Source organism: Sinocyclocheilus rhinocerous, unplaced genomic scaffold, assembly GCF_001515625.1.
Source record: "Sinocyclocheilus rhinocerous isolate Xijiao unplaced genomic scaffold, SAMN03320098_v1.1 scaffold492, whole genome shotgun sequence".
NCBI lineage: Eukaryota > Metazoa > Chordata > Actinopteri > Cypriniformes > Cyprinidae > Sinocyclocheilus > Sinocyclocheilus rhinocerous.
This window is the reverse complement of record NW_015626069.1, coordinates 909,830-928,242: the sequence shown is the minus strand read 5'-3', so window position 1 is coordinate 928,242 and position 18,413 is coordinate 909,830. Positions and strand designations below refer to the sequence as shown.

The window sequence follows — 18,413 nt, the reverse complement described above, 5'->3', positions numbered from 1 at the left end:
TACACTGAAAAAAATGTTTCATTCATCCAATTAAAAAATTTTTTTGGTAATGATTCACATCTATATTTTTTTAACTTGAGCCAATGAAAAATAAATAACTTGCCCGTAGGGCAAAAATAAATAAATAATAAATAAAAAATTGAAAAACAAATAACTTGCCCTTAGGGCAAGTTATTTACAGTGGGTACGGAAAGTATTCAGACCCCCTTAAATTTTTCACTCTTTGTTATATTGCAGCCATTTGCTAAAATCATTTAAGTTAATTTTTTTTCCTCATTAATGTACACATAGCACCCCATATTGACAGAAAAACACAGAATTGTTGACATTTTTGCAGATTTATTAAAAAAGAAAAACTGAAATATCACATGGTCTTAAGTATTCAGACCCTTTGCTGTGACTCTCATATATTTAACTCAGGTGCTGTCCATTTGTTCTGATCATCCTTGAGATGGTTCTACACCTTCATTTGAGTCCAGCTGTGTTTGATTATACTGATTGGACTTGATTAGGAAAGCCACACACCTGTCTATATAAGACCTTACAGCTCACAGTGCATGTCAGAGCAAATGAGAATCATGAGGTCAAAGGAACTGCCTGAAGAGCTCAGAGACAGAATTGTGGCAAGGCACAGATCTGGCCAAGGTTACAAAAAACTTTCTGCTGCACTTAAGGTTCCTAAGAGCACGGTGGCCTCCATAATCCTTAAATGGAAGACGTTTGGGACGGCCAGAACCCTTCCTAGAGCTGGCCGTCTGGCCAAACTGAGCTATCGGGGGAGAAGAGCCTTGGTGAGAGAGGTAAAGAAGAACCCAAAGATCACTGTGGCTGAGCTCCAGAGATGCAGTCGGGAGATGGGAGAAAGTTGTAGAAAGTCAACCATCACTGCAGCCCTCCACCAGTCGGGGCTTTATGGCAGAGTGGCCCGACGGAAGCCTCTCCTCAGTTCAAGACACATGAAAGCCCGCATGGAGTTTGCTAAAAAACATCTGAAGGACTCCAAGATGGTGAGAAATAAGATTCTCTGGTCTGATGAGACCAAGATAGAACTTTTTGGCCTTAATTCTAAGCGGTATGTGTGGAGAAAACCAGGCACCTGTCCAATACAGTCCCAACAGTGAAGCATGGTGGTGGCAGCATCATGCTGTGGGGGTGTTTTTCAGCTGCAGGGACAGGACGACTGGTTGCGATCGAGGGAAAGATGAATGTGGCCAAGTACAGGGATATCCTGGACTAAAACCTTCTCCAGAGTGCTCAGGACCTCAGACTGGGCCGAAGGTTTACCTTTCAACAAGACAATGACCCTAAGCACACAGCTAAAATAACGAAGGAGTGGCTTCACAACAACTCTGTGACTGTTCTTGAATGGCCCAGCCAGAGCCCTGACTTAAACCCAATTGAGCATCTCTGGAGAGACCTAAAAATGGCTGTCCACCAACGTTTACCATCCAACCTGGCAGAACTGGAGAGGATCTGCAAGGAGGAATGGCAGAGGATCGCCAAATCCAGGTGTGAAAAACTTGTTGCATCTTTCCCAAAGACTCATGGCTGTATTAGATCAAATGGGTGCTTCTACTAAATACTGAGCAAAGGGTCTGAATACTGTGACCATGTGATATTTCAGTTTTTCTTTTTTAATAAATCTGCAAAAATGTCAACAATTCTGTGTTTTTCTGTCAATATGGGGTGCTGTGTGTACATTAATGAGGAAAAAAAATTAACTTAAATGATTTTAGCAAATGGCTGCAATATAACAAAGAGTGAAAAATTTAAGGGGGTCTGAATACTTTCCGTACCCACTGTATATATATATATATGATTACAAAGATCACTTACATCAATATAAAGTCTGGAACATCAATAATTTGTATTTGCAATTAAGAAGAATTTTATACTAAGCTCCTGATTTTACAAAGGTTAGCATGATTTTTTTATGTATGAGGCCTACATCACTGCTTATTGCTTTACACGTTAGATCTACAGATGTCTGATTTAAAATCTGTTCATCTTGCTGCTGTAAAGATTAGCTGCAAAGTGCCAACTATTGACATATTCAGCTCATTATGACTGTGACAGAGAGTGTAGAGGAATATTATTCAAAAGCCTTTCAGATGCATGAGTGCATCCTGGCCAAATCAAAGACAAGACAGCAACAATGTGTGTTTGTAAGAAGAAACCGTTTTGTTTAACAAAACGCTGGTAAATCAATATGACAATCAATGCACAATAGATTGCCAAGGCAGCACCGGACATCAGGGGTCATGGATCTTCATGCTCATCTCAAACGATTCAGTTTAGAGCATGTGCAGAATACGTAGTGACAGTCTGTTTTAAACCTAGCAAGATAGCTTCCACATATATTTTAACGCCTTGGTAATTTACACTTTAATAATTACGCAAACATCTAGCTACCCATTTTCCCGCGCATTCTCATTTTCTCTGTTGTCACACATATTAAAGTATGGTGATAAATACCGATTGATTAGCTCCTCATCTCCCCAGGCTATCACACTACCACAAATAGCACATGGTGAGAGGCCAAAAAGTGCCTTGTGCACGAAGGAGTAATTTTCACATTTTCTCAGTCGTTACTGTTTAAAAAACAACCCATAAGAGCATGAAATTTAATATGATTATGCACTTAATTAAAAGAATTACCTGTGGGCCTACCCTTTGCCTAAAGTGTTATTTATTAGGTCGTACCTTTGTAAGTCAATTAATAATTTCAATATGTTATCAGTGCTGCAGAACTATGAACTGTCATAGACGTTGATATGACAATATCAATGACAACGAAAAACAAAAGGTTAACTTCATCAAATTCATTCCATTTGGAATTACTGAGACCTAAAATTAGTATGAAGCACTCAAAATATGTATTTATCCTCGAAGACCTTCGGTCATGTAGAGGGAAAAAAGACAGGTAAATTAATTACTGCCATCTTCAGGTGTAACGAAAATCCACACTACACTGCTGGACAAAAAATAAAAAAATAAAAAATCTTGACCCAGCCTAACCTACTCTGCTGGTCTCTCCAGGCCAGTCTACTTGCTCTTGGGAACTTTTCAGTTGGTCAAGCTGGAAGACCGGTTGAAACCGGCTAAGACCAGTAAACCATTTTAGGCTGGTAAGCTGTTTTTTTTAACAGGGTTTAAAAACTGACCCCTAATATAATAGCAAGGAATTTATTACTTCTGTTTCATATACCAGTTTACATGAATTAACATCCTTGTGTACCAGCTTACAGCTGAATATCTAATAGATGCAGAACTCATCGTGCTGAATGAACCAGCCACAAACCACTGATAAAATGAGGATTAATACTGTCCCGTTCATGCAAATGAGCAAGACAATGGTTTTCTGTAGGTAACGGATGTAGGAAAACATGCAGCACTTACGACACGAGCCACTGGCATGTGCGCAGCTCATCAAGACAACACCTGTGTACACTTCACTAGCACAAACTTGCTCGGTTTTGCCTCCTCCAAACATCTGACAGGAAACAATCGCTCGACACTGCACAAACCCTAGAAAAATCGCGTCTTCCACATGAGCGCGCGCCGAACGCACACTGCCCGCAGTTTACCTCCGCGACATGCACGTAGACGTTAACGCACGCATTTACCTCCGTGTCGTAGATTTTGGTGATGAGCGAGAAGGAGTACTGCCTGGACTCGCGGATGTGCTGGATGGCCAGCTGAACGGCCGGCTCGATGCCTTGACTGATGCTGCTCATCAGCGCTGATTCATTCATCGGCATCAGGACCATGATGGGCAACTTCTCACCATCTCTCGTGTACCAGTTGTTGTCCAGGACGTGCCTTGTGTAATCGTTGCAGACCTTCCCCAATGCAGGTTGAAATCCCAAGACGGACAGGAGTAGGCATCCCGACAGAAAGATCATGTCACATCTGCAGTCCCTCCGGGACGGAGCCATGCTACCGAACAACTGAGATCCACCTTCTCACTGTCCTGGCATCGCAATCTTTAGGTTCCTCTTGGATGCCGCGATCAGTCAAAGAGAAAAGACATGACATGCAATAGGCTACTACAGGCTCTCGCGCACTAGATCTCGAGAGTAGAAATGATGCGTAAAACCAGAAGGTGTCCAATCGCAGGGGTTATAAACTAAGCTGCTTCCCCTTTTACGGGTCCTTATCAAATCCTGCCCGATCCAATCCTTCCTTTCACCTCCAATACACCACCAAATGCGCACATCACAATCCACCTCCTGTGCGTTACGCAGAGGTGCGCGCTCTCTGATTTGAGTCAACCGCTATTGCAAATGTAAATGTAACAGCCGAATATATTCCGAGCAGGTGAGGAGTTGCATCCCCATGTGAAAAGCGCATAGGTGAGGCGGTGGAGGGCGAGCCCTGGTATGTAAAAGCAATCCGAGTGTGGATATCCGTGTGACTCCGATGCTGCAGCTTCGGCGGATGCACTTCACTTCTTTCGCGCGCTGGCCGCGCTGTGCATGTATGCGTGCGCGCGTGTGTGAGCGCGCGCGACACGGGCAGAAAACATTCTTCACTGCGAGCGATGTTCTCTCAAAAAACAACCGACCGACAAGGGAGCTGTTCATTCGTAACGCGTTCAATAACCTACACACTGTCTCCTCTGAGGTAATATGTGAGGTAAATTGCCCACCTGAGCCCAATAGAGTGCGTTGTAAAATATGTAATCAGAACGTAAATAACCAGAGTGGCGTCGAGTGTCATAAAAGCTAGTTAGTTTTGTTGAACGATTCAATCGTGAGTAAAGACTTGACATTCTACAATTAAGGGCAAATCATCTTGCACATTGTTTTTTTTTTGTTTTTTTGCCATCTACAAACAACATTTCAGCAAAATAAACACTGCCACCTAGCTATAATAGCCCTGTATGTGAATAAAGTTTTCTTTTTTTCTCAAGTTATTACGCATCATTTCTAATTAAGCAAAAACTGCGCCGTTTAGACATTTAGAGTTTAACTAGATCTGTTTTGCTATGATTTGCTATGTAACAGGCAACAAATATCAAAACAGTTTAGCAGTAATGATATGCTTCTCACCGGAAGTCACCTCTGACTGAAGACTAGACAACGTTTGTGTCTAAGGTGGAGGTGGATGGATTATCTCGGCAAAGGAGAAGTGCTCACTAACACAGATTTAGACAGATTTGTGAACAATATTTGAGAGAAATAGGCCTTTTGTGTACATAGAAAAAGTCTTAGATCTTTGAGTTCAGCTCATGACAAATGGGGGCATAAACAAAAGTGTTGCGTTTATAATTTTGTTTAGTGTATATTAATATTATAATTTTCAACAATATCTAAATATGTTTTACACATACACATACATAAATATGTTTTACACACACATACATACACATACAAATTACCAAGCAGGAAACATAAAAGCAATATAGTAGTACTACTTGCATTTAAATAACTGTTTTTGTTCTATATTCAACGAGAACTTGACCATTAATTGGTGTTCTGTACATGTTTTTATATTTTTTTATTTTTTTTTATTAAAGAGGTTCACATATTCAGATGTGCCCTGCAGTATGACATGCTGTACATAATACTAATTGAAACATCATTTTCTAATTTTTGTTAATTATTATACATGCAGTTTTTCATGAATAAATATAAAGTGAGGGACTACAAGGAATATTAATACTTTTAAAATTTCAGTTGTCACACCAGCAGGACTATTTAAGTGAACTGCAAAAAAAATAGTTGATTATTTGATGGATGGATGGATAGACAGATAGATTCACTGCATCATGGTAGGGGCCTGACAACATTAACAAAGTATGATACCAGTGATAAGAGCACTATAAATTAGAGTACCATACAGCCCTAATATGGTAAATCATAAAAACAGCCCCGCAGAGGAGTGCACTATCAGCGTATTGGTAAACTGTGGGCTCTTATGTTACTGGTTCGATCACTATACGGAGATGCATAGCCTTGCTGACGTCTTTCACCACTGTCTGTGTATTGCTTTCTGTTGTATGATTTCCAGATGAAGAAATAGGTCAAGTTGTTGTCCCATCTGTTTGCTTTATGCAAGACACCTCCCTCCTTTCTGCTAGAGAATATAAGAATCAGGCGCAAATGTGGTGGATTAAAATACAAGGACGCTCAGAACAGAAAGTGGGAAGATCAAGCCGAACAATCATAAAAATGTAGCATTGTATACAATCAAATAATTCATAATTTAATTTGATTAATTTACAGATTTTCTTTTTATTCATTAGCTGTGAGCTGATGAAATGTTGATGAAATGTTGGATACACTAATGAAAAGCGCTGTACAAATAAACTTGAATTGAATTGAATAAATAACTTCTTAAGACATTCACATACACATCTGTGCATTTTACAAATAATTTAGATTGCAGTATAATATTTAATCTCCAAAATAAAGTTATTCAAGTTATAATAAGGACGGTAAGATTGCAAAATACAAATAAAATACAATAAAAATATGTAAAAATACTGTAAAAAAGAAAAAAAGTAATATTGTAAAATATTATTGCAATTGCAAATAATTATTTTCTATTTAAATACATTTTCAAATATTTTTTCCAGCAATGGTAAAGCTGAATTTTCAGCAGTCATTACTCCAGTCTTCAGTGTCACATGATCTTTCTAATATGCTGATTTGCTGCTCAAGAAACATTTATTATTATTATTATCAATGTTGAAAACTGTTGTCAAAAGAACAGCATTTACAGTATTTGAAATAGAAATCAGTTTAATGCATCCTTACTGAACAAAGTATGAATTTCTTTAAAAAAATATATATAATAATAATATAAAAATCTTACTGACCTCAAACTTTTATATGTAACTACAGTATATTGTCAAATGTGAGATAGAATGAATGTATATTGTTAGACAATAGTCTAAAAGACAGTATTTATTGTGTAGATGGAAAACAACATAGATACACAATTATTCCTTAATTATATCAACTTACACATTAATTAGTAAATACGTACATCTGAATATATTTATGGTGAAATGTCTCAAAGAACCTGCATTAATGCCCTGAAGATCCTGCGAAGTCCACACTTGATGCAGGTGAACACACAGCTTATCTGCCGACATGCCACACACACTCACAGTCCTGTCTGACATGTCTCCACTTAATAGAGATTAATGGGACATTCTTCAGTGCAGCACTGACAATGCATTCCTGCTGGATGCATCCTGAATTTTGAATGTCATATATTCAAAACAGCGTGAATGAAAAATGAAGCCTTATGAAGTAGCCATGCCAAGATTTAGCCATTTATTAAGGAAATGGTATCATAAATTGTTATCAAATGTAAGTGATAATCAGTTCAACAAACATTCATTAAAACATGTGATTTACTGTATGGCACTTCTACAGAATCATGAAAATGTAAGATTTGTTATAGAAATTATATTATTATTTACAGAGGGAGTATTTACAGTATTCAAAAGATTGTTTTTTTTTTATTAATACTTTTATTCAGCAACGATGCATTAAATTAATCAAAAGTGATGGTAAATGTTACAAAAGATTTCTATTTCAAATAAATTCTGTTCTTCTGAACTTTCCACACATTGCATAATCCTACAAAATATTTTATATTACATATATTTACTATTTTTAAATTTTTTCCACAAAATATAAAACAGCACAGCTGTTTACAGTATTGGTGTATGAAATGTGCTATACAAATAAACTTGCCTTGCCTTGCCTTGCCTTTTGGGGTACAACAGCTTGTCACTGGAGCAGTACCCTAAAAAAGACGTCTTTTTCCATTTTTTTTTCTGTGTGGCCTGGATGAGTGTGAGATTTCCCTGCCTGAAATTGCGTCCCAGTCCGGCCCTGTGCGGAGGTAAACTGAATAGATTTTGTCGATAGATTTAAGATGTACTATGTCTATTATAGATCCAGTGCACATCCACAGCACAGGCCTTTACTCTAGTTGTCCAAGGCAAAGTTTGGAAATTACAAATATAAAAATGTCAGGTGAAAAAAACTGTGATGGACTAACCCTAGAATAATGACACTTCCTGATCTTCTTTGTGGTTTCTTTTATCCTGCTTCGAGATTCTTTTCCTACTGTTCTCTAGATTATATACAGATTAAGGATTAAATTGTTAAAAGAGAGTGGCCTACATCTCAGCATTGAGATTTAGAATAATTTTTTTTAGGCCACTCTTCATTTATAGCCACAATTTTAGGGCAACAATTTGCTAGCATGTTAATAATCCAAGATTCACTGCTGAAAAACTTTGCACTGATCTCACAAACATGGAGAACGGCACTGTATATGATTTACTTTTTTCAAAATTTTCACCAAGTTAAACTCATGTAGTTTTTCACTTCCCTGTAACAAATTTCTAAATACATTGAATATTTGTTTTGGTCAAAAATACAGTTAACTTAGAACTAGTATTACAGTTGTTGTTGTTGTTGTTGTTTTTTTTTTCAAATTTAAATGTTTTCTTTAATGGCAAATTTCCATTTTCAGCAGCCATTCCAGTCTTCAGTGTTGTATGATCCTTAATACATCATGTTAATATGCTGATTTGTTGCTGATGGATAGATCACAATTTACAACACAGTTGTTAATCATATTTTAAAACATGGCGATGTGAGTGCCAGTACAATCTCTATATCATCCTCTTTGGCTATTCTGTCAAGCAAAATAAAAGCTCTCAAATTTCTGACCCCACCTTTGTCTTGTCGGAGGGAGATTGACTACCTCCTGAGGCCTGCTTCCACACTGACTGTACAGCAACAACCCCCAACAAACAACGTGATCAATATGGTTAAGTGTCTGTGGAGAGTTCCAGTAGAGTCCAACTCACTGTCACATCCATCAGATCATAAGAGACTTCCCTCTCTTCCACTGTGCTCAGACAGATGCTTGGCTGTCCTTAATGTGAGCAATATCCTGTCCAAACTTGAGACTTCAGGTTGAGGCTGATGAATTTGCAGACAACTCATTTTCCCAGCAACTCATGCACAGAGGGAGCCAGAGGAGGTTGTAAATGCGTCTCAGTGCTGTTTCAGCATACTGAGCCTTCGACCTGTATGTGTTTGAGCAAACAGATGCTCTGTTCATTAGTGAATGTGCTGAACACCACCATTTCTGCTGTTTATAGATATATTGTCTCACTTGTTCTGACCAGAGGCATAACATTTTTAATAAAAAATAAAAAATAATGAAATGAAATAATAAAAAACATTGAATTACATAAATAAATAGAAAAAAAAAATAAAAATGTAATAAAAATCTAGATTTTTAAATGGAAATAATTCACACTTCAGCCTAGCATGTGGCGGAGATGTTCACCTGCTCCTTCTGCTGTTAATGGTAGTTGGCAAACCAACATAAAAGGTGCTTTTTTGCCACCTACTGGACTGGAGTGTGAAGCGCTAGCTGGTGTGCAGGAGCGCAATAGAGTAAGGATGTGTTTTTGTAGGAAAAGCCGGAAGTTTGCATCACCCTGGTTCTCTCTGCAAAAACCCAATAGAATTTTTTTCATTGGCTTTTGGATTGTTGCAGAAAATGAGCTCTGTGACCAACAAGAGTTTATGATTCTTATATGTTTTGTTTATCATGATAATCTTCACAAGTGAACACAAGTTTTAAGAATTTTGATGCCTAACTGTAATTGAGTTCCAACAACTCTTTCTGTTTATTCTTTCTAATAGTCTGAGTAAAAATAGATTGCAAGAGCATGATTATAAACACAATGAGGCTGTGAAAGCAGATTAGTGAGTAGATGAGTTTACTTGTTTAGCATGATTATGTTTAATGTCCCAGACAACCTCTGTAGTGCCATTTAGACACTTGTTAGCAACCACCTTTTTAAAGAGAAGTAAAAGCTTTAAAAAAAAAACACACACAAGGGGTATAACTGATGTATTTTATGTTGTAGAATAAAGTGTGAAAATATCTTGAGCCACAGACCTTATTTCAGACATTTAACGATTTTAAAACCCACTGATTTCAGGACGATGAAACCAAAAGTGATAAAATGCTTGTTTGCGGGTTTTTGTCTACCAAACTACATCATGCCTTCAGCACTCTATGGGGGCCAGCACAACTGTGTTGTACAGTTGCTTAAATATGTGGTTGTTTGGTGCACTTGGAAAATGATTAGCCAGCTACATGTGTGTGTGTATATATATTTCTATCATGAGTACTGTCTGAAGATTTTAGCATGGTAACAGATATGACAATGTTAATGTATTTGGTCTTGGCGGAATAGATCTGCTACGCTGCTGCTGAATTGCTGCTGCTGTTGGTTATTGCTGTATTTGTAGATTATTGCTGCTGCTGCAAGCAAGTACAGGAACTTGCTACTGCCAATACATAAGCCGGTATGGTGCTGTGAGTATTTAAGGCATACTGCACAAATAGCATATAAATAACCCGTATCAGATCTATACAGGTGGAGCTGGGGAAGGTGGAGGGTTTCAGAGGAACTCTGAGAGTGCACTGCAATGCTCAAGCGAATGCTAATCAGCTATTTAAATGTAAAGCAGCAAGCTCATTGGCTGCATATGCAACATGAACCAATCAGCTTGTGACAAGTCATTTAATGCTAAGAATATCATCAGTTATGTTAAGGACTCATCAGCCTGCGCCATCTAGAGTTTCATGACAGAATTTGATATATTATAGAATATATATATTATACTATCTTGAGAGCTTTAAAGTTGTCCTGCCATTGTATTAAATTTGAGTTAAAATTGAGTGTTTATCTCAGCGGTAAAAGACATTGCTTAAAGCAAACCTGCAATGTGACAGTAAGACACCTGCGATGTAAACGAGTGTAAACGAGATTTGAGAACTTTGGGGAGATTTTTAGCAATTACAAAACTTGGACATTTCTCTTGCACAAAATGTTTGTATGGCTTCAAATTGATGAGCAAATAATGAACCAGTAAAAAGAACCGGTGAAAGAAATCAGAATATTTCTCAACTTTCAGTTTCAAGACTTTTCCAGCCAGCTGAATGATGACAGGTCTGAGCTGGTCGGTTGGGATTCAGATCCAGCTATGATGTGACTGGCTTGAAGGCTCCTGAAATACCCCACGGATGTCACAAGCCTCAAAAGCTTCACATGGCATGTCGGAGTGAGTCGTGTGGTCTTCAGTCACTCACGATGGCTGTCGGTTCTGGACAATTAACCCTGCATCCATCTTACCCACGCCACATATCTCTCTGTCAGCCCACCAGGCATTCAGGTCATCCTCCTTAAATCTCCCTGCTCCAACTACAAACTCCAAAAACCCACTGCAAATCATGGGCTCTGTCTCCAGAACTGCTGTTTTCTCTTTGTATTCAGAATAAGTCAGGCTGGGGCTGAAAAAAAAACTACAATGGCTTGAAACAAATGAGCTGAAATCCCCTCAGGGCCACAGACACACCAGCATACACACCAGATTCATATTGTATGAGCGTTAAATTATTATAGTGTGGAATACTGTTCTTGCTTTCTTTGTGACTTGGATCAAATCTGTCACTTTTACAGCACATGAATAAAATGCTGAATAAATATTTTTTTATACCTATATCTTTGACCTTCAACCAAATACTTTGTTTGTTTACCTTACAGCTCTCAATTTGAGCAGATTTAGTTTCTGCCATCTCTCCAAGGTGCTATTGAAGCAAGCCACAGGTGGAATTAACAAAGGCTGAAACACAAGGGGGAGTTGCAGCACAGGAAGGAAGGTAAATAACTCTTAGGCCTCTGCTAAATCACTACTTGTTTGAAACAGCTCAACATCAGGAGCATACCAATGAAAAGCACAACCTTTGTGTGGATAAGCAATAGGATCTCATTATTACTAGTACATAAAGTTTGGTTTTTGTGCACGTTGATTTTTGTAAGTTCGCAAAGATTCTGAAAGGTGTTATTAACAACTTACTGACAGCATCTAAAACATAATATTTGGTTTATGAGATGTAAAAATGCTTATAATTTTAGGGTCATGGATTTTTAAATTTAATTGAAAATGTTGATGCTAATGTTGAATGGTAGTTTGACATTATAACGTTTCATGCTGTTGTGTGTGATTTCTGGTGCCGTATTCAACTCGTTTTGAAAGCCTCCACCAAATATTTTGAGAGAAAACAAAATTTCTCAGGGGAACGCAATACTTTTTCGAGAGAACACAAATGTTCTGCAGGACAGCGCAAAGTTTCTTGGGGAAAGGCAGTACTTTTGCAAAAGAATGCAAAGTTTTTGGGTGGAACGCAATACTTTTGCGAGAGAATGCAAATGTTTTGCGTGTGAACACAGTTTAAGTTTCTCTCTTCAAGGAACACGCGTTCCCCAAACACTAATGAAGCCTTCCACACATGCACCATGGATGTCCTTCGGTTTACACTTTGCTTCAGGACCAGAACCATTAATTATGGAATGAGCTTGAATCCAAGGAGAGGGAATGTTTATTCCAGAAAGGGCGTCTGGCTTAAATGGCTGGAATGAAATTTCATAGACAGACAAGGCTAATGACAATTTGAAACACTTAGCAGTATGGATTGGTGATGGAGTGTGGAGAGTGGAGCAAACGCAGACAGAAAGTGCATTAAGATCTCCTTTTCTGTTATACATTAATAGAAATACTGGAATACCCCTAATGGTATGCATTATAGATGAAATAATCTGAAGGACAAAGTGATATATTTATAAATACAAAAAATATATATGCATATATATTTTAAGGTCATAATGTGCAATGCTACACATTTAACTATCTTAGTAAGAGGCATTTCTTTTAAATAAATAAAACAAAGTAGTGCCAGATAGAAAAGAAAATTGGTATTTTATTCCTATTTAATGATCTGCTCAGAGAGCTATATCCAACAAAAGCGAAATCAACCAAAATTGCAAAAGTATTAATTAACCTGTAATATTTTACCTGAAATGAGATTTGTAGAGAAAACCTCTTAAAAACACTGACCCCTCCACATAATTTTACTCACTTCCACTCTCTTGTTGCCCACACACAATTCAGCATTTGCCCGCTGCTGGCACATTCTTCCTTCTCTCAGCACGCCGCCCCATCATCCCATTAAGAGTCTGAGACACGCATCCAGTGACCAGGTCAATCGATAATGATGCAGACTTCTCTCATTAGTAGAAGGAGCCCAACTGCCAGGCAACCTGCCACCTCATCACATCACAGATACAGTAATACAGACTCAACGATGCACAAGCTCAGAAGCCTATAGGTGATATGGAAAAACTTGACAGATGGAGTATAGTATTCACATGGCTTAGATCTGTGAATCACAGAAGTATGTGGTCGTTGGCAGTCCGAGTTATTGAGGAAGGATAAATTATGTAGCTATTTCAAAGTAAGGATTTTGAATGCATATTTAAAAAAATTAATAAAGTATGTTTTGGCCCGAGGGAAGCTAGCAGTATAGCTTAAAATGCATATATTCTCACTGGAAGCATATTACAGACTTTAGAAAATGGCTGCCTTGATACCAGAGACTCCCTCAAATGGAGACCCCACATTACCACTTAGGGCTTGAATGAAGAAAGCCACAGAAGATTCATTAGCATACCAAAGAGGACCTGGGCACAAGAGGAACAGTACAGTGTTCGATCCAAGAGCATCGACCACTGACACAGGAAAAAAAAGTCAATTTTCATCTTAACTTAACTTTTTTTTTTTTTTACAATATATTCACAGATTTATTCTATTTATTTATTGAAGGAAAATCTATAAATTTTCCTGGGAGGAGTGAAAGGATGTCATGACTAATAACTACAGTACAGCTTAATCTAGTTAGTGGTGCTTGCTAAATTTCACTATTCTCATTCCTAGAAGTAGGGAAAAGCACTTAACACTAAGTATTAATTAAATTTTTTGTGTTAAGGACATAAATAATAGCTCAAATCATGAGGATTGTTGAGGAAAATATGCTAGAATAGCTAAGTAGCCAGACTAATGCTTTTTGCATGGCAGATGATAAATTGGATGATTAAACTCTATAGACTTAAAGCCTGTTCAGACCAATGCAAATGTTTCTGTAAAATTTTCAAACACAAATTTGATTTGTCTGAAAACTTGTGTAGCAAAATAAATAAATAATTTGTGTAGCAAAATACTCTGAAAGAGCCACCAAGTCACAGTTTTAAGTAACAGCACAAACTTATTGGTTGGCCAGTTGTCTTAGTAGTGCGGTGGGAAAAAAGATTAAAACACTTCCCGTAAAACCAAAAATTCATTGCATTGATGGAATGCGAATGTTTGGGTTGATCTGAACAGATGCATTAACTATAAACGTATATCGTACCGTATATTTGTCTTGGTGTGAATAGGCCTTTCACTGACGGAGAGACCCAAGCCATATCTACAGACCAGGATATCATAGACCCTGTGTCCAAATATGCTTAATTCCTTTCTATATAGTAAGTGAAAAACAGAATGTGAGACGAGTAGTATGTCCAAAAATGATGACCCTCTACTTCCAGCAAGATTCTGAAGTGTGCATCTGATGGACACTTTACTATCCCATGAGGCCACGGGGAAAGGATATGTGAATAGCTGTGAAGTGACACAACTAATGCTGGTGAGTCATATGACAGTGACAGCATGGTGGATGTTGTAGCATGCGAATTTCCATATTCATACTTAGACCATACTTTTTTAACAGTCGTGTAGTAAGTTTCAATTAAAATGTAGTACCTACGAGACAGTATGTGATTTTGGATGCAGCTAGAGACTTTAGGATGTGGCTTTTTTGGACTTGAGCTAGTAAGCATCCTATTAAGCATCCCCACAACACTCCAGAACAGCAATAGTTAGTTTTCCACATATTTTCAACAGAAATCTTATTCAATCTAATCTACAGTTTAAGATTCTGATCCTGTGGTGCCACATGGCTACGTTGCTAATACGTAGAGTGTTGGTTGTAGGTGTGGTCTCACTTCACTGTGAAATTGTAGCTCCACTAAGGTTGGTGTGGACACCACAGGGACACAGACCCTCACCACCTGCACCAAAACAGTGGGGGTGCCAGCAACCCTGGGCAATTAGCACGCCACTGCTGTCTGTATGAACTTCATCCCACCCACCTGACAGGCGTGAATGTTCCGGAGCCCCAGTGCTGGGCCTCATCGATTGCCTCTTTGAAAAGGTCGGTGTCTTGGCAAGACCCCGGCACCCCCTGCACACAATCTCTTCACAGCCCACTCACCTACTGCAGAGACAGCCAACCAATCTATTGTGGCAGGAAACACCAGCCGTCCTGTCAGAGAAAGACAGGACGCCCTGTAGCAGCGATACCTAAACATTGGGTTTAGCGCACATGCAAATGTCTCCGCAGTATCTCCCCTGGAATTTGAGGAATCCTTGACATTCTCAAAAAAGAGAATATGTAATCTATGCTATCCAACAACAAAGAGATTGTACTCCTGACGGAAATATAGATGAGGGCTTTACAGTGATGCCACCATGCCTGTCAGCAGTGGATCTCTTCAAATCTTTTAGGTGGCTGTCATGTGCGAGCTATGAGTGACACATGAATTCTTTGTAAAACAGCTTTCAAAGCACTTGCACTTCAGTCTCCCACCACAAAATAAAACTGTCAGAGGACACTCCTCTTTCTTTGCCTGACACATCACAAATATCTTTTATCTCCCATGTCTTGCTTGCTGCAAGCAACTGTCTCCCTTACAAAACACATCTAAAGACATTAAGTATGTCAATGGAGATATGGATGGATGGATGGGAAAATTAGATAAAATTATGGATGGATAGGAAAATTAGATAAAATGATAGATGGATGGGAAAATTAGATAAAATGATAGATGGATGGGAAAATTAGATAAAATGATGGATGGATGGATGGAAAAATTAGATAGATGGATGGATGGAAAAATTTGATGTAATGATAGATGAATGGATGGATGGTTGGAAAAATTGGATATAATGATGGATGAATGGATGGATGGATGGATGATAAAATTAGATAAAATGGCGGATGGATGGATGGATGGGAAAATTAGATATAATGATGGATGGATGGGAAAATTAGATATAATGATGGATGAATTGACGGATGGATGTAAAAATTAGATATAATGATGAATGAATGGATGGATGAGAAAATTAGATATGATGGATGGATGGATGGATGGATGAGAAAATTAGATTGATGGATGGATGGATGGGAAAATTAGATAAAGTATGTCAATGGAGATAAAGCTCGATGGATGGATGGATGTAAAAATTAGATATAATGATGGATGAATTGACGGATGTATGTAAAAATTAGATATGATGAATGAATGGATGGATGAGAAAATTAGATATGATGGATGGATGGATGGATGGATGAGAAAATTAGATATAATGATGGATGGATGGATGGATGGATGAGAAAATTAGATATAATGATGGATGGATGGATGGATGGATGAGAAAATTAGATATAATGATGGATGGATGGATGGATGGATGAGAAAATTAGATATAATGATGGATGGATGGGAAAATTAGATATAATGATGGATGAATTGACGGATGGATGTAAAAATTAGATATAATGATGAATGAATGGATGGATGAGAAAAGTAGATATGATGGATGGATGAGAAAATTAGATATAATGATGGATGGATGGGAAAATTAGATAAAGTATGTCAATGGAGATAAAGCTCGATGGATGGATGGATTAAAAAATTAAAATAATGGATGGATGAATTGACGGATGAATATAATGATGGATGGATGGGAAAATTAGATAAAGTATGTCAATGGAGATAAAGCTCGATGGATGGATGGATGTAAAAATTAGATATAATGATGGATGAATTGACGGATGGATGTAAAAATTAGATAATATGATGAATGAATGGATGGATGAGAAAATTAGATATGATGGATGGATGGATGGATGGATGAGAAAATTAGATATGATGGATGGATGGATGAGAAAATTAGATATGATGGATGGATGGATGGATGAGGAAATTAGATATAATGATGGATGGATGGATGGATGAGAAAATTAGATATAATGATGGATGGATGGATGAGAAAGTGAGATATAATGATGGATAGATATATGGATGGATGGATGAGAAATTTAGATATAATGATGGATGGATGGATGGATGGGATAATTAAGATAGACAGACAGACAGACAGACAGACAGACAGATAGATAGATAGATAGATAGACTGTAATGAACAGAAATCAGCTGTTTCAAATGTGTCGACTGGATTTTTTCCCCTCCCAGAATAAAACATTCTTGACAGGAAATGCCATAAATATTCGTTTTGGAATGACAAGACGAGCAGATTCCATACTCTGCCATGCAAGTGTGATATGTGTTCTGACTGCTCATCACCCTGTCATTATGGACAGATGGATGGATGAGAAAATTAGATATGATGGATGGATGGATGGATGAGGAAATTAGATATAATGATGGATGGATGGATGAGAAAGTGAGATATAATGATGGATAGATATATGGATGGATGGATGAGAAATTTAGATATAATGATGGATGGATGGATGGATGGGATAATTAAGATAGACAGACAGACAGACAGACAGACAGACAGACAGACAGACAGACAGACAGACAGACAGACAGACAGACAGATAGATAGATAGATAGATAGACTGTAATGAACAGAAATCAGCTGTTTCAAATGTGTCGACTGGATTTTTTCCCCTCCCAGAATAAAACATTCTTGACAGGAAATGCCATAAATATTCGTTTTGGAATGACAAGACGAGCAGATTCCATACTCTGCCATGCAAGTGTGATATGTGTTCTGACTGCTCATCACCCTGTCATTATGGACAGATTTTCTCCACTTCTCAGATTAATCCTAAATAGGAAACTGTAATATTGTTTACACTGCAAATAATTGTCTCTGAATAATTTTACATTTTAATGCAGCATCACAATCCATAAAGTAGTAGGGGAAATTTTCAGGTTTTGATGCAACCTTGCAACTTGATTAAGAGTTTCATTCAGAAGTATAAACTGGCTATTCTGAAGAGTCCTTTATTCATATTATTATGCTGTCCAATTTACTCACTCACCCTACATGCCTTTCTTTTTTCTGTAAAACACAAAATATGGTTTGCTGAATGTCCTGACAGCTCTTTTCCATAGAATGAAAGTGAATAAGGATTAGGGCTGCCAACCTCCAAAAACATAACCGTTTTTAACATTGATAATAAATGTTTCTTGAGCAGTAAATAAGCATATTAGAATGAATACTGACACTGAAGACTGGCTTGCAGTCACAATATTACTGTCACAGCTTTGCAGTCACAGTATTACTGTTTTTATTTTATTCTTGATAAGTAAATGCAGCCTTGGTGTGAATAAGAAACTTTCAAAAACATTTAAAAAATTGCACGTTTAAACGGTA

The 18,413-nt window shown here is 37.7% G+C and overlaps 1 protein-coding gene across 1 annotated transcript in view; it reads right to left on the bottom strand.

Moving 5' to 3' along the window:
- The window catches only part of LOC107710365 (gamma-aminobutyric acid type B receptor subunit 2-like), a 200,417-nt gene extending 195,995 nt beyond the window's left edge, over positions 1-4,422 (bottom strand). Inside the window, exon 1 of the mRNA XM_016515120.1 lies at positions 3,627-4,422. Coding sequence (XP_016370606.1) covers positions 3,627-3,938 — 312 coding nt within the window. The 5' untranslated portion in view covers positions 3,939-4,422. The remainder of the gene's footprint in view (positions 1-3,626) is intronic.
- Between the last annotated feature and the right edge of the window lie 13,991 nt (positions 4,423-18,413).